This window comes from Poecilia reticulata, chromosome 2 (assembly GCF_904066995.2).
Source record: "Poecilia reticulata chromosome 2, P_reticulata-male-v2, whole genome shotgun sequence".
Classification (NCBI taxonomy): Eukaryota; Metazoa; Chordata; class Actinopteri; order Cyprinodontiformes; family Poeciliidae; genus Poecilia; species Poecilia reticulata.
In genome coordinates this window covers 14,306,751-14,325,533 of record NC_088831.1, presented here as the reverse complement: position 1 = coordinate 14,325,533, position 18,783 = coordinate 14,306,751, and the positions used below count along the sequence as shown (strand labels likewise).

General features: G+C 44.0%; 2 protein-coding genes across 4 annotated transcripts; one reads left to right on the top strand and one right to left on the bottom strand.

The window, feature by feature from the left end:
* Positions 1-11: 11 nt before the first annotated feature.
* On the bottom strand, positions 12-14,727 carry fmnl2b (formin-like 2b). Of its 3 annotated transcripts, XM_081612809.1 has the most exons (28): positions 14,266-14,726; positions 13,009-13,092; positions 12,774-12,854; positions 12,573-12,649; positions 11,330-11,413; positions 11,109-11,252; positions 10,915-11,041; positions 10,765-10,841; positions 10,598-10,691; positions 10,127-10,201; positions 9,159-9,269; positions 8,934-9,083; positions 8,759-8,860; positions 8,461-8,681; positions 8,292-8,392; positions 7,505-7,684; positions 7,388-7,408; positions 6,541-6,665; positions 6,262-6,464; positions 4,961-5,195; positions 4,822-4,890; positions 4,672-4,752; positions 3,783-3,912; positions 3,553-3,713; positions 2,820-2,921; positions 2,628-2,723; positions 2,117-2,240; positions 12-2,035 (listed from the first exon to the last, which is right to left on the bottom strand). In XM_081612809.1, the coding sequence occupies exons 1-28, from the start codon at positions 14,380-14,382 to the stop codon at positions 1,947-1,949; spliced, it is 3,261 nt and encodes a 1,086-aa protein (XP_081468935.1). In that variant the 5' UTR covers positions 14,383-14,726; the 3' UTR covers positions 12-1,946. The 3 variants fall into 3 exon arrangements, with proteins under 3 accessions (XP_081468935.1, XP_081468931.1, XP_081468939.1); XM_081612805.1 differs by having other exon boundaries at positions 4,672-4,890; positions 14,266-14,727; XM_081612813.1 differs by lacking the exon at positions 7,388-7,408.
* LOC145554417 (uncharacterized) lies at positions 14,556-18,386 on the top strand. The gene is made up of 4 exons (XM_081614089.1): positions 14,556-14,984; positions 15,930-16,244; positions 16,331-16,468; positions 16,846-18,386. The coding sequence occupies exons 1-4, from the start codon at positions 14,556-14,558 to the stop codon at positions 17,203-17,205; spliced, it is 1,242 nt and encodes a 413-aa protein (XP_081470215.1). The 3' UTR covers positions 17,206-18,386.
* The last annotated feature ends 397 nt before the right edge of the window (positions 18,387-18,783 follow it).

Here is an 18,783-nt window from a genome sequence, read left to right as displayed (position 1 = left end):
TGACGGCGTAGTGATGCAGAAGGGTTTGTTTTATTTCCACACCGAGTGCAAAATGACAGCAACAACAACACAGACGGACAGAGAAGCTACAGAACCTTCTAGAAAATGTCTGTACACGTAGAAAACTTTGTGCTCTCAACTTTTGGAAAGTTTGGACTGAAAATAACTAAAAACGGGCCAGAGGGGAGGGACAGTGAGAGCACCACTAGTGCTGATGCTGCAGGAACAGAACAGGTTCTGCTCCGACGACCTGGGTCCAGTTGGTGATTCTTAGTGTTTACATGGATTATACAGCAGCGGGTGCAAACATGCAGCAAACGACCAAACGAGCTGCAAACATGTGAAGAATTCAAACTGCAAAAAACAATCACCATGCAAACAAAAACAAGAGAAGAAGAAAAACCTAAAATCAATAAAACTGCATAAAAAAGCAGCAAGGGGGAAAAATACCACAAAATATAATAACAGCGAGTATAAAACTACAACAGCGTATTTTGACCATTGTAGTAAATTTATACCAAAAAACAAAAAAAAAATTCTGACCCAGCAGAACTGGTCTCTGAAATTCATCTTCATTGATCTCTGAAATGTTGGAGAAAAATCAGGGAAATTTCTGACTTTCAAAGGTCAGAAATTTGCTATATAACCCCCCTGAAATTTCTAGATTAATCTCAGAAAATTTCTAGAAAATACGATGAAATTTCTGAGCTCCAAAAGTTTAAAATTTGCAGGAACAAACTCTGTAATTTACAGATTAATCTCTTAAATTTTCTAGAAAATATTTGGAAATTTTTGAGATTCAAAAGTAAAAAATTTCTAGTGTTGAAACTCCAAAGATTTCCAAGGTTTTTCTATAAGATTTCTTAGGTTAATCGAAAATTTTCTGAGTTTTTGGCAGGAATTTATTTATTTTAAATTAATTAATACATTTTTATTTACAATGTTTAAAATACAGTGTCGAATAAAATGCTGCAAACTTGCTCCACTAAAACAAAAGTCCTCCAGAACACTAGGGGGAGTCGACCAACAAATCATGTGGAGCCAGTAAAGCTGGAGGAGGGAAGAAAAGTTGTTATACTTCCCTTATCTTGTATCTTTTCAGTTCTGCAGAACAGCAGCATATTTGCGTTGGTAACATTCTCTGCTCCAGACTCCCTCTAGTGGTCTGGAGGAATTCTGCGTTTAGTATTTGAGGCATTCTTCATTTAGTTTCCATCTCCTGTGGTTGCAGCATTTTTCTGTTGCATTTGGTTTTTCTTTTGTTTCCTGTTTGCAGCTCGTTTCGTCGTTTGTTGGGTCCAAACTACAGAAGCCTGCTGGTTCTGCCTGCAGCAACTTTTGGACCCACCAGAGGCAGAAACACTGATTTCTGGTCGATGTTCCCGACTCTGCTGAGTCTCGGGTGGATCATCTGTGGAACAGAGGTGTTTCTTCAAGAGTAAAGGTCCAGATTGACAGAGTTTGTTTGGGTTCAGGAGACCCGGTTGAGCTGATTTGGGTTCTATGGCCCGGCGTTGTGGATCTGTAAGGCCAGTAAATACAGCAGAAGATAGAAGCATACGACGTAGTGAGAAGAGTTGAACCCTGTACAAGCGGACGCAGACGGAGGAACCCAGAACCACCACAGAACCTCAGACCTGTCGGCCTGCAGCGCCCCCGGTGGAGGGGAGATCTATAGCACCGTGGTAAACTCAACCCAGGAGGGTTTAATGGCACCTTACGTTTGAATTAGACCTCTACCAGCTCGTGGGTTTCAGACGTTCAAGTCGGCGTTGCCTCCGCCGTGTTTGGTGGCGTTTGGGTTTGTTCTGAAAGCACCAGAGGTCCGCAGCAGCTCTGGGTTCCCGGCCAGCGACCAGGAAACAAAAACATGATCCGTTCACATTAACCATCAGAAAGTTCAAAGTGCTCATTGGTCCCGTTGCTCCGGAGTGGGCGTGGCCAGCTCAGTAATGCTCCTCAGAGTGGGCGGGGTCACAGAAGAAGCGCGAGCTACGTTTGGCCGACCGGGCCGTGAAGGGAACCGTCTTCAGTGCTGAAACGACCAAACATAGCTGCTGGTCAGGAGAGCGCCAGCTGACGCCTGGCCCCATGGTTACCATAGTAACAGTGTTACCTGTGATGATGTCCTCGATGGCGCCGTCTTTCCCTTCGTACACGTGGCGGCTGTCTTTGCCTTGCTTCCGTCTGAGCTCAGTGATCAGCTCCTGCTGCTGCCGCTTGCCTTTGTGCGATGGAGACTGGGAGGAGGTGGAGGGAAAGGTCAGAGGTCAGGGGTCATGAAGTTCCAACACTTCATAAGACTAATAAACCAGAACGAGTTCCTGACTGACACAAAGTAATGGACCTGCAGGGTCACACAGGCCGACCCAGTTCTCTGGGTTTCATCACGTTATTTATTCATTTAGAAATTAAAAGTTTAAACTAAATATTTTATTAACGGGCTAAATATTTAGTTAGCAAGCTAACTAGTTAGCTACAAAGTGAATGTTTAGATAACTCACAGCTAAACATTTAGTTAGCTAAGTAATTTGCTCCAAACTGAGTCTTTAGCTCTTTACTATCTAAATATTTAGCCCACCAACATATTTATCTCCAAACTCAATGTTTAGTTTGCTAGCTGGTACCTTGGTCTCTGCCTCCTCCTGCTGCTCCTCCTGCTCCAGTTTCTCCAGCAGCATCTGCTCCTGGCGCCTCCTCTGCTCGTTCTCCTCCTCCGCCACCTAAACACACTTCCTGTTAGTTCAAACTTCCACCTCTTGTTACAAATGTGGGAGGGGCTTCCGGTCAATAGGCCACATCCCCATCCTGGCACTCACCCTGTAGGCCTTGATGAAGCGGACAAAGATGGGGAAGAAGACGGATGGCGGCATCGTTTTGGAGCTTTCTCCAAAGAACTTCACGGCGTCTTCGAAGGCGTCCTGCAGATCAACAACACATCACAAACATGACTGGCTGGTTTCTACCAGAGTTACGGTAACAGTCAGTCAGTACGGTAATCAGAGACCAGAGGAGTCGCTGGCAGCTGAGGTTAAAACCAAACACCTTACTGTGACGGTGAGTTATAGGGTCACTTTGGGTAGAAAAAAAGTACATTTCTGCCAAAAATCAGAAATTTTGTAGAGAAAACAAAGAAATTCTGAGATAAATCTCAGAAATGTTCAATAAAAACCCGCCTGTAAATTTCTGTTTCTAAATTAGAAAATTTTCGATTCCATGTTTTCTTCTTAGGATACTTCTTATATATTTTTTTATAGCAACGATTAATCTCTTTGGATCTCTTAGGAATATCTAGGAAATTTCTGAGTTGAATATTTGAAAAAAAAAAAAAAAAAAAAACCTAAAATTTTTATATTAATCTCAGAAATGTTCTTGAAAAAACAAAGAAATTTATTAGTTTCAAAACTGAGAAAATGTTCAAAAGCCGAAAAGTTTTGAATTCAGAAATTTTCATGTTTTTTTCTGAGATTAATCTCAAAATTTCAAATTTCTTTTCGGCAGAAATTCCCTTTTTCTGTATACATGCGAATGTTAACATTGCGTTGGTCTCACCTGCGCGATGCGAGCGTCCTCCTGCAGCTTGTTGAGGCGGGACTCGTTCCTGCTGATGAAGTCCTTCAGCGTTGCATTGTGGGAAACGCTGAACTCCCTCCAGGTGAGCTCCATGCCGCGCTGCAGCTCCTTTACGTCACACAAGACGTTCTCCAGGCTCACTGAAAGACCAGGCAGATGAAGACAGGTCAGCCGGGCTCTGCTGCGCTGTGATTGGCTGACGGACTCACCTGCGGCGGCTTTGTCCACGTAGTGCAGCTCATTGTAAAACAGCGTGACTCCGGGATATTTCTCTCGCACCACGTTGGAGATGTAGTGGAGCAGCGTTTGCTTCCGGTCCGTCGATTTGGTCTCCAGCAGCTGAAAGTAAACAGACCTGATATCTGAACCGGGGGTGCACTTACTTTCCCATCCATAGAGCATGAAACATGACGCATTAGGGCCACAGCAGGGAGGAGGGAAGGAGGAGGAAATATCTGCCAAAAAACACCGACATTTTTAGATGACTCTCGGAAATTTTAAGACAAATCTCATACATTTTCTAGAAAAACCCCCCAGACATTTCTAACTTTCAAAAGTTGAAAATTTGCAGAAAAAAATCTCAAAGTGTAAGATTAGTCTCAGAAATTTTTAAATAAGTTGAAAATATCTGAGTTTAAAAAGTCAAAAATTTGCAAGAAAAAAACTTTAATTTCTTTTACTATTGAAGCTCAAAAATTTCCAAGTTTTTCTAGAAAATTTGTGAGATTAATCTCAAAATTCTTAAAAAAATATTTTTGGGGGGATTTTTCTGTGTTTTAAAAGCTGAAAATATTCAGCAGCACAAAGGGAAACTCCACTGCATATAAGTATTAGCAAGTCTGTTATTGTCATTTTCATCCTAAAACACCAAAATTTCCAGTAAAAACATGTAAAAGTCGTGCTGCTCTTCCTTTAGTTTAGTTTTTGGTTGCCTCTGGTTGATTTTTAAACTAATTGTATGGAGTTTGTCTGTTTGAGTCAACAATGAATTATTTGCTAAATTGCTTTTAATCGATGAATCGTTTCATTTCCTCGTGTTTGAGCGCCCTCTCCTTGGTGCCGCCCTGGGTATCTTCCCCTGTGGTGTGAACGGGTTACCAGGTCCAAGCTCTGCAGCTTGAAGCCGTACACGGCTCCCCTCTTGCTGCTGTTCATGTAGTTCCCCAGAGCCAGGATGATCTGCAGCACAAACAGCAGAGACATTACCTCAGATCGCTTCAGGCTGGAAATCAAACCAAACGCACCGACCTCCAGGATCTTCTTCAGCTTCTGAGATGATTTGATGGACACCGACGCGGCGATGATGGCGTGGAGTTGCTGGGAGGAAGCACAGTCGGTCAGTTTCGGGTTTTTTCTGTACCTCTGCAGTGTTTTTTGGTTTCCTTACCGGCGTCAGCATCTGGATGTTGTCTGTGTAGTTTCCCATGAAGGTCATGATGGTCATGCGCTGGTTGAGCCGCTCGATGCGGCTGAACTGCATCATGAAGCGGTCCTCGTCGCTCAGAGCCTCCAGCGGCTTCCTGTCCCTCTCGTATTGCCGTAGCAGCTTGACCTCAGCCTCCGTCGGGATGAAGCGCGTCAGACACTCGACGAAATCCACAGGAACGGTCCGGAGGTCGAACCTGCACAGGAACCTCACCGTCGCTACACGATTCTCCTTTTTCTACCATTTCATGCATCTAACATTTATTAAAATCAACAATTTTTGGTTCTACTTTATAAATATTGGCACGTAAATTTGAGATCATTTTCCTTTGTGCTAATGTTCCACCACATATGCAACGTTTTTGATGTTATAAGTCAAACTGAGGCATAAAAAGGTGTATTAGGATTGTTGTAGATAAGAAAAATGTTTTAGAAAAAACAGAAAATTTCAAAATTCCAAAGTAAAATATATTTAAAAAAATCTGAATTTTTGACATTAATCTCAATTTTTCTTAAAAAACAAACAAAAAAACTGGGCACTTTTGAGCATGAAAAGTTAAAAATGTGAATTTTTTTTTTAAATATGCAAGAAAAAAAAAAACAAGAACATTTTAAAATAGATCTCTGAGATTTTCTGGAAATAACTGAAAATGTCCATGTTCCAAAAGTAAAACTTTTTTGAGACAAAATTCTGAAATTTTAAGATTAGTCTTAGAACTTCTTGAGAAAAATAGAAAATTTATGAGGTGCAAAAGTAAAACATTTCCAGAAAAAAACGAGAAAATGCTGAGTTTCATAAGTCGAATGAAACTTTTGAAACTCAAAGAAAAATCCAAACTTTCTCTAAAAATGTCTGAGATTGATGTTAAAAGTTCAGATTTTTTTCTAGTAAATTTCTGTAGCTCAAAAATTTCTTTGGTTTTTCTAGAAAATTTCTCAGATTCATTTTAAAGTTTTTGAGTATTTAGCAGAAATGTACTCGTTTCCTTTCTTTCTAAAATCGTCCTAACACGCCGTCGCTCCTGTGTGAAGTGCAGTCAGTAGGTGGCACAGTAACGCCACACCTACTGAGCGCGCTCAGTGGAAGTAAACATGAACAGTATCTTGGGATTTTAAAGTTGCTGTCCAACCAGAAGCAGCAGATTATAATCTTAATCCTCATTATCGTCGGCCATGTTTGTTGTATTTCTTCTGGTTGCTGCGTATCGATGCGACCCGGTTGTGCAGATCGGATCGAGAGCCTCATATCTGGTGTGGACCTACGTGTGGATGGCTCGGCAGATGATGTCTGAGGCCTGGCCGGCCTTCCTCAGGGTGATGGCCAGGTTCTTGGCCCGGTTGGCCTCCAGCAGCGACACCTTGGACGGGGCTTTCTGGGGAAGCTTCTGCCGGGACAGCGTCAGGTCCACGGCCGGGCCCTGGGCCTTGGTCTTGAACAGCTCCTCGAAGCCCTCCATGTCCAGGTCCTGGAGGCAGACGACAGCGGCGTCACGCAGCAGGTAGAGGGCGTCTGGAAGCCTGACCTCTGACCTCTGAGTTTACCTGCAGGATGGATTCGTCGTCGATGTCGTTGAAGACGGTTCCGTTGATCTGGCTGGGCTTCAGGGCGACCCAGTTCAGTACCGGCATCCGGAACTTGGTCTGAATTGGTTTCTTGATCTTCACGGCTGCAGAGGAAAGTTCAGAGGTCAAGCAAAGACTCAATGATTAATGTGAGACACAATAAAAAGGTTTTCTGTGGCTTCAGCACATTGTCTCTGAACTATCTCCACCCAAAGTGTTTCTCATCAGAGGAGCTCTTCTGGGTTTTATCTCCAAAAACATTTCAGCATTTCCTCCCCTGAAACCAGAGCTACCATCCTGACAAATCTGCTTTCATGAACCGAACCAACATCCGGTAAACTCGCTTTGATCAGGATCAAAAACATCTGTTCCATTTCCAGTAAAATCAACCAAACACTTTGGAAAACCTGTTCTCCTCCAGGCCTGTGGTGGCGCTGCACTAAGAACCACTGAAGGAAACAACAAGAAAGCCTCTGAGGAAGACAATGAGAGAAAACTCCTTCACTAAATGCAAACAAAAATGGAGGCGTCAGGTTTTAGCTACTATTTATCTTTGATAAAAGATTTAAGTATTAGTCCTATTGTAGAAAAAAGAGAACGTTTCTGAGTTCAAAAAGTTTAAAATTTGAGATGATAATCTGAAATTCTCTCACATGTCTGACCTGAACCCAGAGGTCAGAGGTCAGGACTCTGTAAAGGTCATATCTGAACTGTTTTATCACAGATGGATGGAAAATGGGAAACTGGAGACTGAAACCAGTTTGGTTTCCAGTCTCCAGCTGGTGGATGAATGGAGTTAAAGGTAAAAAAAACGATAAAAACGTACAGAACAATTTGAGAGGACCCTCTGGCAGCAGAACAGAGGAGAAAACGGGTTAGTGTCAGAGGTCATCCCTTCCAGTTACCATGGTGACAGGTCTGGAGGCTGCGATCACCGTCTCACCTGCGAGACCGGAGTTAAAGATGACGGTCGCCGACCCCCCTGACCCCGGCAGGGGTGGGGCCACAGGAGGAGGGGGCGGGGCCATGGGGACGGAGGAGAGCTCACTAGTCCTGCAGGGGGGGGGCGGAGGAGGGGGCGGCGGGGCGGGAGGGGGCGGGGCCGGATACGGTCCGTTGGAAACTGAGGACAGAAACAGAACAAGTCAAACCTGCAGCGACGGCGACACAGAAAGGAAAAATACCAGGAATAAGCTCAGAAATTTTATAGAAAAACTTGTAAACTAAATAAATTTTTGACTTTTGGAAATTTCTGAGAATAAGAAGTTAACATTTTAATGGTGTTGTCAAGAATATTTCTGAGAATAAGCTCAAAATTCTGAAAATGTTTGACTTTTGACACTCAAAAGTTTTTTTTCTAAAAAATGCTGAAATTAATCTAAAACATTTTGACTTTCTGGCAAATTTTTGACTTTTGAAAATTTCTGAATTTTGTCTAGAAAATTTTGGAGTTTGAAAAGTCAAGAAGATTAAACTTTTTAAGGTTAGACATTTCCAAGTTTTGTCTTAAAGCCTTCTGATGTTAATCTAAAAATTGAGAATTTGAGATTCTTTTTAAACAAAATTTTCACCTTGGAAACTTTTCAAGGAAATTTCTGAGATTAATCTCAAAATCTATTTTTTTTGTAGATAATCGCCCTTTTTTTCTGTCAGCCCTGATTGTATGTGGGACGCCGAGACATTTCTCCTCTTCTTTTGTGAAAGACTGACTGGTTTTAGGTGTAGCTCACCTGAGCTTGGCATCGGCGGCGGCGGTGGAGGTGGAGGGGGCGGCATGCCTGGAGCCCCGCCCATCCCTGGTCCCATGCTGTGATAGGCCACCGTCTCTGGGCTGCAGGAGTCAGGAACCAATCAAGAATCAGTGTCTAAAAGCAGTCGGTCTCAGAGTTTGAGTCTTACCTGGGGGACAGCGTGGGACACGGTGGCGGCGACGGGGAGGCGGAGTCGGCCACGCCCCCGTCGCCCTCACCCCTCTGAGGTTGTGGCGCTCCGGGTCCGCCGGACTGCTGCGCCTCCTGCGCCTGGCGCTCCAGGCGACTCTGCCGTCGGATCGTCTGGTCTTTCTCCCGAACGATCCGCCTCAGGGTGTGAACCTGGGTGTTGGCGCTGGCGTACACATCCTGCACACACACAGGCAGCTTCGGGTTCAAAGGTCACGTACCTCTATGTATCCAACCAGCCGGAGTTCAGCACTGACCCGCAGCTGGTCCAGCTCTTTGTTGGTCTGCATCAGCTGCTTCTCCAGCTCCACGATCTTCAGCATGGCTTCGTTCTCCACATCCAGCAGCCGCTCCGACATCTGGATGAAGAAACCAGATGTTGTCGCAGCCTTTGTAAAGGACAGGGTCAAAGGTCAGACTGATCCTGTTTACTGTAGCGAGGTTCTCCTCCAGCTCCTCCACTCGCTCCAGAGCAGCGGTTTTGGTCTCTGCGTCCTCCAGCAGCGTCCCGACGTCAAACACGTTGTCCAGGTAAGCCTGGATCTGGACCTGCAGCCGGTCGCTCTCCGTGTGCTTCAGCCTCTGGGGGGAAAGGCGCAGTGACTCAGCGGGCCGCCTGATTGGTCCAGGGCTCGTCAGGTGACCCTGACGAATTACCTCCAGGTGTTCCTCCAGGTTCAGCTTGGTGAAGTCGTACTGCAGGTGAACTCTGAAGTTCATGTCCTCCACAGAGTGAACCACGATGTTGATGAACTGCATGCAGGCCACCTGGGGACAAGACAGTTGCCATGGAGACGCTGTATGTTTACATCCAACTGACATGGGAATTTGGAGAAAATTTAAAGTGTGGCAAAAATAAAATTTCCTAGAAAAAAATGTAGGTTTCAAAAGTAAAAAAATTTGCAAAATAATAATAAAAAATCTATGAAATTTTATACAAAAACTGGGAAAATTTAACTAAAAAAGAAATCAGCAAAAAATCTGAAAATTTGCACACAAAAAAAATCAAATTTTTAGATTAATCTCTGAAATTTCCTAGAAAAATGTTTAATTTTTTTCATATTCATTGGTCAAAAATTTGTTAAAAATTGAGTTCATTGCCTTACATTTTCTACAAAAATCTGGAAAATTTTTGGAGATCAACCCAAAAAAGAGAAAGAGTATTGGCAAAAATCAAAGTTTGTAAATAAAAAAAAGTGAAAAAATCTGAACGATTTATATTAATACATATTCTAGAGAAGTTTGGGAAATTTCTGAGAACCAAAAAAAAGCGCAACTGAGATTAATCTTTGAAATTCTGTTAAAAAAAAACCTGGAAATTTCTGATTTTCACAAGTTAAATATTTTGAAAATGTTCTGAGTTTTTTTATTCTAAAATAATTCTGAGATTAATCTCAAACTTTCATGAGGTTCTTTTGCAGATAATTTACTTTTTCACCCTTTTATCTACAAAAGCCCTAGTACACGGTTGTAAAATCCACCTCAAGCAGGCGTAAACATTTTTTTTTGAAACTCAGGAAGTTATTTTGAATCATTGCCTCGTCCATGAACCTTTTTTAATGCGATACGTAAAATACATAAATGATGAAAACACAGATAATGCCACACAGCAGCGGCAGAATTACCAGGAAGTCGATGTTGTCGTCTTCGTTCTTGAAATGTTCCATCAGCTTTTCGAAACGCATTGACTCCTTACACACCTGCAACAGATCAGGCCGTTAACCAGAGAGCAGATCAGGGCGTCAGCCGGCCATTAATTAAAGAAACAGAGGGAGGAGGAAATTTTATGAGTTTAAAATGTGGAAAATTTTACAATTTTGAAACTCAGAAATTTCCAAGTTTCTTCAAGAAAATGTAAAATTTTCAAACCAAAAAATTCTGACTTATTTCCAGAGAATTTCTGAGATTGATTTAGAAATTTTAGACTTTTCCTAGGAAACTCTTGACTTTTCTAACTCAGATATTTTCTTGTTTTTTTCTATTAGATTTCTGTGGTTAATCTAATAATTTCTGAGTTTTTTGGTGGAAATGTTCTCCTCCTTTAGTTTCCTGTTCAGTGGAAATAACACGGCATTGTGTGTCTGGTGACGGTTTACAGTTTTGAAGTTGTCGAAGGCTGCCAGGATGATCTCGTGTCCTCCACGGACCAGACACACGGCCGCCAGCAGCTCCAGAACCAGTGCTTTGGTCCTGGTGGAAACACCACAGTCCGTCACGCTGTCAGCCTGCTGTGCAGCGGCCATTTTGTTCTAGTTTTTACTACCTGGGGTTCCTGTTGTTCAGACTCAGAGCGATCTCGTTGACGGCGTGGGGATGGGACATCACCATGTTGAAGCCGTACTGAGGAAGAGAAAGACGGGTCGGTGTTGCGTCGGGTCATGAGCGTCTTAAAGCGACGGGACATTTATCCTACCTGGTAGTTCATGATGGCTCTCAGACACATGATGCAGACGTGGACGTCGTCCTTCTTGCAGACGAGTCGCGAGTTCTTCAGGGTTCGGCGACTCGGCAGTGTGTTGGATCGAGTCACCAGGGTCGAGCTGTGGATGTAAAACCTCAGATTTCCCGGTTCGGTCGGACTGAGCTCAGGGTTTGAGTTTCGTTTACCTGATGGAGTGTCGGGCCGAGCGGGAAATGGACGAGGAAGGAGACGGGAGGCTGCAGTCGCCATGGAGATCCTCGATGGAACGACTCCAGGGCGAGTCGATGGAGCCCACCTCGCTACCGGTGTCCGACTGCTCACCATCAAACCTGAGCAGATCAGAAAGGTCAAGGGTCATTCTCCAAAAACACCAAACCTGGAGATGGTAGGGAGAGATCTGACTCACGTGACGGCGTACTGAGCGAAGGACAAATACTCAACCAGAACATCCAAACCTCGATTTTCCTCATTAAGAAACTCTCTGACCCAGCTGGAGACAGAAAGACAATAAAGAATATAAATGGACAAAACGGAGAAACATGGACACAGAGAGAAACACGTTGGACACTAACTGTGTTCCCATTGTCCTTAAGACTGCTCAGGTTTTAACTCTAAAACAGTGGTTCTTAACCTGGGTTCGATCGAACCCCAGGGGTTCGATGAGTCGGTCTCAGGGGTTCGGCGGAGCCTCTGCCGTGGAGGTAAAGACACACTTGTGTAAAGTCGTGATGACGCCCCGCTTTGCCATCACTTACTCCAGAGGATCACGTTACATTGCTTAGCCAATCAGAGCTGCGGAGGAGCCCTGATTGAAGGAGCTCCACTCAGCATGGATTTGAACTTGTGTCTTTATTTACTTCAGTAAAACTCAGTTTTTACCAAATTCTGTAGCTTTCGGTGAACTTCTAAATCTGCTCCTTAGTCGCATCTTTTCGGGTTTGGTACTGCCTCTTGTGGCGTGGCGGTGGTAACACAACTAATATAATTACATTACTAAATCAGAATACCGCAAAGTCTTTATTATTTATTATAAATTTTTCATTATCTTAAGAATGTAGAGCTAATTAAATGATCTAAAGAAGACCTTAAAGTGATTCCAGTTTCTCTCAATGGCCAACTTGTTGAAACTGTGGCAAATTTAAATACCTTGGGTCGTGCTGAAAAGTCAGCACAACTTTGCTGAAAACACTGACTATAGTTTGAAGATCTGTTCTCAGAGACTCTACCTTTTAAGAAGACTTAGTGATCATGGGGTGACACAACTAGACTCTAGTTGGGTAACCCCTATGTCTTGAATTTGTGGGGGGGGGGAATTTTTCTTTTATTACTACAGAAGGGTTCAGTGAGTGCGCATATGAAACTGGTGGGTTCGGTACCTCAAAAAAGGTTAAGAACCACTGCTCTAGAATGAGGTTGTTTTATTTCAAAAACTGCAATGGAATCACTTGTTTCATGTCACCTGAATCACATGATCAACAGCTGAATGTTACTACTGCTGGAAACGACAAAGAACACGACAGTAAGTGGTCAGAGCACGATGGAGCTGTATGTTTTTGAATTGTGTTTCTTTTCTTCACACTGGCGGAAAGTTTTGTACACATTTGTAACGGAAACGCGGATAGAGACGGAGAAGTTGGACAGACAGCTACCCGATGTGGTTTGTACGCAGAGAAATCTCAAGCTCTCTGAGAGTTTGCGTCGACTCCTGAACTCTTCGTCTGAACTTCTGCGGACAGAAAAAGATGAAAACATTGTCAAAAACTCTGAGCTTCCTCTTCCAACAGTTTAGTAAACGTCTAACATGCACAAAATCATTGAACTTTGAGTAAAATCTGTTTCTGTCATTTCACCTTTCGCGTCACAGCCGGATCGAGGAAGCCTCTCAGTTTCTGGATGTAGGTATGGGGGGGGTTCTTCACCTGGAATCTCTCCTGACAACACAGAAATGCATGATGGGAAACCAAATATGATTCAACCAAACTGTTCCTGAGTTGTAATGCCAAAATCAGAAAATGCCAAGCTAGGTTAGCTTGAATACCATTGGGAAATACCATGAGACCATGGACAGACACCTGCAGCACCTACCTGATCGCAGATCAGCTCCCACTTCTTTTCGTTGTCATAGGAACGCAGCAGACGAACCTTGTCTGGCGGCAGGTTCATCGAATTCTGAAAGACAAAGAGTATACTTTAGTCAATGACGAAAGAAACCTCGTCTACTTTAGTCAGTGAGGACCGAAACCTCGTCTACTTTAGTCTGTGACGCAGAAACCTCGTCTACTTTAGTCCAAGAGGAAGAAACCTTGTCTACTTTAGTCCATGAGGACAGAAACTTTGTCTACTTTGGTCCAAGAGGAAAAAACCTCGTCTACCTTAGTCCATAAAGACAGAAACCTCGTCTACTTTAGTCCATGAAGACAGAAACCTCGTCTACTTTAGTCCATGAAGACAGAAACCTCGTCTACTTTAGTCCATGAAGACAGAAACCTCGTCTACTTTAGTCCATAAAGACAGAAACCTCGTCTACTTTAGTCCATAAAGACAGAAACCTCGTCTACTTTAGTCCATGAAGACAGAAACCTCGTCTACTTTAGTCCATGAAGACAGAAACCTCGTCTACTTTAGTCCATGAAGACAGAAACCTCGTCTACTTTAGTCCGTGAGGACAGACACCTTGTCTGCTTTAGTCCGTGAGGACAGAAACCTTGTCTACTTTAGTCCATGAAGACAGAAACCTCGCCTACTTTAGTCCATGAGGACAGAAACCTCGTCTACTTTAGTCCAGGAGGACAGAAACCTCGTCTACTTTAGTCCAGGAGGACAGAAACCTCATCTACCTTAGTCCATGAGGACAGAAACCTCGTCTACTTTAGTCCATGAGGACAGAAACCTCGTCTACTTTGTGAGGCTGATTCTTGTGTTTTATTAGTTCTCTGATTCTTATGTTTTATTCCACAACTTGTGCCACTAGCTGAGCTAATTCTGCCATTATCTCTGTGAACTTTGACCCTCAGGGAGCCCCAGTGGACCGGTGATTTTCTGTTTTCCCCTGGTAGCTTGCTGCTTCGACCTGCTCTGACCGGATGTTGCTTCCTCTTCAGGGAATCGTTCCTTTCCCCTGTCGCTACATCCTTGTTCAGGCGGACGGAGCTTCCTTTGTAATCTGAGTCTGTTTTGTTTTTATATCTGATCTGATATTGATCCACCAACGTGATTGGGTCGTGGATCTGATCATGAATTAGCCGCGTTCGCCTGCATCTCATCAGATCAGGATGTTTTCACTTAATTAGCCGTGTGTCATGCATGCATGGCGGATCAGAACCTGCAGGTTCTTCCACTCACCAGGGCGATGGAGAACCGCTCCTCCAGCTCCGCCGGGTCGGGCATTGGCAGTCGGACCGGGGCGGCTCTGGACCGGATCACGGCCAGCTGGCTCTCCATGCTCTCTGTGTTCCCCATAACACACACACACACACTCTCACACACACCGAGGCAGACGAGCGACCACAGTGGACGCAGCGAACACACCCACCCGGACCGCCGCGCTCAGACACACAGCAGCAGGAACATGTGGTCGGCCATGACGGACGGAGGCGGCTGGAGGCCCAGGATGCTCTTCCTGTTCTCGAACGATGAAGATCCCCTCCTCCTCTTCCTCCTCCTGTCTGCCTCTTTGTCTCTTGCAGGCAGCGATGCTGCTGATGCTGCTGATGCTGATCCAGATGAAGCCCGGCTCTGCAGCCGTGTTGTTGTGTGTTTGGATGAAGCGCGCGTGTGTGTGTGTCGCAGATGAGCCGGTTAATCCTCCCCCTTTCCTCCCCCACACCAAGAAAGAAAGAGAGTCGGCCTCCCCCTCTTTGTCTCTCTCTCCCCCAGAGCCGCCGTCCGTGTGGAGCTCGCTCGACCCTCCCTGCTCAGACAATGAACCTTCTGCCGCCCAGGCCCCGCCCCTTTGGCCTCGCTGGGGGGAGGTGGATAATCTGACTCTGGATCAGCTGCTGCAGCTTTCATTCATCACATCCATCAGGCCGCCTGCTCAAAGGAGCACGGTCCAGAACCGGGTCAGTTCTGATCTCATTAAAACATCCAGAGGTTCTGATGGGCCGGGCGTCGTTTTTACTCTAGATTAAACTTAAATTCATGTTAAATTTAATCTCATTTTCAGATTAAAACCTGAGAAATGAACTGATTAAAAGAAATTAAAGAGTTTTGAAGGAGGAAACTCCTGATGTTCTGTGAAACAGCGCCCTCTGCTGGAAACTCACTAAACTAACAAAACACTGAATGCACCGTCCACTTTATTAGGTACGCCGTTTAACAACTAAATATTTAGCTACAACTTAAATATTAGCCCAAAGAAAAAAATAACTTGGATAGCAAGTTAAAAATAGGTTTGAAGCTAAATATCTATCTAGTAACCTAAAGATGTAGTTTAGAAACTAAATATTTAGCTTTGAGCTAAATTTTTCACTTATTTAGCAAGCTAAACATTTAGCTTAGAAACAAAATATTTATCTACATAAATATTTATTTTGAGCTAGCTAAATTGTTAGCTCTCAGCTAGCTAAACATTTATTTACTAAGTTAAACATTTAGCTTTTAGCTACATGTTTAGCAAGCAATCAAAATATTTAATATCTGGAAAGCTCAATATTTTATTATTAAATATTCAATTTCTAATTTAGCTCCATAAATATTTAGTTCTGAATGGGTAGATAATTATCAACATATTTAGTTTGAGACTAAATATGTTTATCTGAACTAAATATTTTTCTTGCTAAATATTTAGCTTGGAAATTAAATATTTTTGCTAAAATAAATATTCAGATAAAAACTTTAAATTAAAAACTTTAAATTTTAGATTTAGATTTCAGCAGCAACATCTTGGATCTTAATGAAACAAACAAATGTTTGCATTCTGATGGTTCTGGAAGTTTCCATCATACTTTATTTCCTCTCCTGGTTCTCGTCCAGAGCCTTAAGCCTGAAATGTTCTGGTTGAGCAGCAGAGGGCGTCGCAGCAGGACTCGGAGCCTCCTGGATGCTGCGGCTTTGCGGCGGCTCTCTGCGGTGTCGCCATGGGAACGCTGCTCTCTCTGCCTCCCGGCTGCCGATCCGCCGCGGCGGCTTTGAAGGAGCCGGTGGAGGTTTCTGATGAGGATGAAGAGAAGAAGAAGAGGCGCTCCGTGCTGCTGCAGGCGCTGCACTCCAGGAAGCGGCTGGCATCGCTGGGCTCCAGGGGGAAGGCCCTTGAGGTCCCCAAGGTCAGAGCGCGGCCCCGGCAGGAGGAGCAGATGTGCATCAGGAGGCTGGTGGTTCAGGTCGGTACCGGCTCGGGTCAGTCAGGAACCAGAACCTCATCCCGTCTGATAAGTCTTCTTCTTCTTCTGCTGTCTGAAACCTGCAGGCCTCCACAGGCGAGCTTCTTCGCTGTCTGTCCGACTTCCTGCGCCGGCGCTGCGTCAAGCTTAAGGAGTTTCCGTCCAATCGGATCGTCGTCTGGCTCAGGAACGTGGAGCGAGCGCTGCTGCTGCAGGGCTGGCAGGTCGGGGTTCTGGTTCTGAACCGTCTGTTGTTAGTCGGACCTTTTAGTCCAATCTATTGTGTTCTCCAAATTTCTGAGCTCCACAAGTAAAATATTTCTACCAAAAATTGTCTAAATTCTGAGATTAATTTGAGAAATTTTCTAAAAAATTTCTGAACACCAAAAGACTCACAAAATTGTAATGTTTTTTCACAAAATTCTTTAGATTTTTGATGGAAATTTAGTCTTTTTCTATCTACAATAGCATTAATAGACTGTCGTAAGTTTATCTGTTTGCAGCATTTCTTACTGTTTGCTGCAAGTTTGCACCGTTTTCCATCATTTTGCACCTGTTTCCATCTCTCTCCGGTCAACCATTGTTCTCTGTCTCTCTGCAGCATCAGGGCTTCCTCAGCCCGGCCAGCCTCGTCTTTGTCTACCTGCTCTGCAGAGACGCAGTGGACGAGGACACGGCCTCGGAGCAGGAGCTCCACGCCACCTTCCTCACCTGTCTCTACCTGGCCTACTGTTACCTGGGCAACGAGATCTCTTACCCCATGAAGCCGTTCTTGGTGGAGTCGAGCCGCGACGTCTTCTGGGAGCGAGCGCTGGAGGTCATCGAGCGTCTGAGCGCCGACATGCTGCGCCTCAACTCCGAGCCGCGATTCTTCACCGAGGTCTTCCAGGACCTGAAGAGACACGGCGGCGGCGGTGAGACCCAGAAGACAGCGGGCCAAGGGATGGACGATCTGGACTAAGGGAGCCTGACTCGCCCAGGGCTGAAGCAACTTCCTGTTAAGGTTCCCTTGGCAACCACACCGGAGCGGTTCTGACTCACCAGAACCTCCTCAGGTACAAATGGATCCAGATGAAGATGAGGACGGATCAGTCTCTGGGTGTCAGGACCCTACAGTACATTTCACACCTGACGGTCAGGTAGACCCGGCTCTACTGGAGATTAAGATGCTACGTTTGCTACATTTTCAGCTGGTTTGGTTCTTTCAAACTGAACTGGGTCAAACAATCCAAACTAGCTGAAAACCTGTTCCCCTCCTGGCCTGTGGGGGCGCTGCACCAACAACCACTGAAGGATACGACACTGAAGACACTGAGAGAAACTTCCTTCTTCACCAAAAGGAACCAGATGGAGAGCCGTCAGATTTTAGCGGTTATTAGTCTTTGGCTGTGTTGTAGTCCACTTCCTGCTTGTGGAGTGCTCTCCAGTCCACTTGCCGTTCACATTTGAACTGAATCCAGACCGAAGATTGATGACCCATTCTCACCTCCCCAAACAAACCGGACTTTGACTAGGCCAACGGACTGGATTTGGATTAAAGCGTCTTAAACAGGGCTGGTGTGAATTCAGCACAAGATTACAATGGATTGCAACAGAAGGTCAAAACCTAAAGAACAAAACTATTTACTCAAACAAACACGGATCTGTGAAAACTATGCAGTAGATTTATTTATTTTTATAGCCTGTTAGCTTAGCATAGCTTAACTGTATACAACTCTATTTTTATCACTGTTATGCTAACTGATTTATCAACTTCAAGTGAACCATTGTTGTTGGCCTCTATATTTGTTTTATTAGTAAAACTCAATCTCTAATGTTAAACAAGTGCAAGATTAGCAGTAACTATGTAGCCTGATGTAAAAACATTTTGCTAGACAATGTCAAACATTGAGAAGTTTTAATTATTATCAAATGTTATCAAACACGGCGTTTTGAAGCCAAAAAACGTATGAAATATACAGAGAATTAATTCATTTAAAGTCAAAACTCAGTTTCACACAAACACAAAGACTAGCATAAATGTTTGGCTGTTGAACTGGACCGTCCACGGTCGCTATCAAGCTAATTTTCTATTAGCATCTCCTCAAATCTTTCTGATAAATATTAAATTACCGAAACACATTAAAACATACCTTTATCTTGTCTTTTTTTATTTTCTCCCTTCCTTTAGTATTTAGTCCTTTTCTACGACACTTTATTGCTTCCACCTGAGCTTTGGCGGTTTGTTGCACTGACATTGCAGCTCATATTACCGGTGAAGAGTCGGCTAGTGGCCCCGGGGCCCTCAGTAGCCGCTAAAATGAAAAAATAATGCAGCATTATCAGGGTTGTAGTTCCTATTATGGCCCACAGAGGGCGGGGCGGAATAACTCCTTTCTGAATATAAAGATGAGTTTTAGAGCTGCAGCTGGTTTCTGATTTTCACTAATGTTTTTAAAAGTAAGTTTGTGTATAATTGATTAAGATAGTAAAACGTAGATGTTTTGTATAGGGACAAATACTGGAGTGGATGTAAAAAATTAACAACAACAACAAAGAG

Coding starts and splice junctions, on each gene's coding strand:
- fmnl2b (XM_081612805.1), bottom strand. CDS start 14,382: ATGGGGAACACAGAGAGCATGGAGAGCCAGCTGGCCGTGATCCGGTCC. Junction 12,855..13,008: donor GGGAGCTGATCTGCGATCAG/GTAGGTGCTGCA, acceptor CTGTGTTGTCAG/GAGAGATTCCAGGTGAAGAA. Junction 12,650..12,773: donor ATCCGGCTGTGACGCGAAAG/GTGAAATGACAG, acceptor TTCTGTCCGCAG/AAGTTCAGACGAAGAGTTCA.
- LOC145554417 (XM_081614089.1), top strand. CDS start 14,556: ATGAAGATCCCCTCCTCCTCTTCCTCCTCCTGTCTGCCTCTTTGTCTC. Junction 16,245..16,330: donor TCAGGAGGCTGGTGGTTCAG/GTCGGTACCGGC, acceptor TGAAACCTGCAG/GCCTCCACAGGCGAGCTTCT. Junction 16,469..16,845: donor TGCTGCTGCAGGGCTGGCAG/GTCGGGGTTCTG, acceptor GTCTCTCTGCAG/CATCAGGGCTTCCTCAGCCC.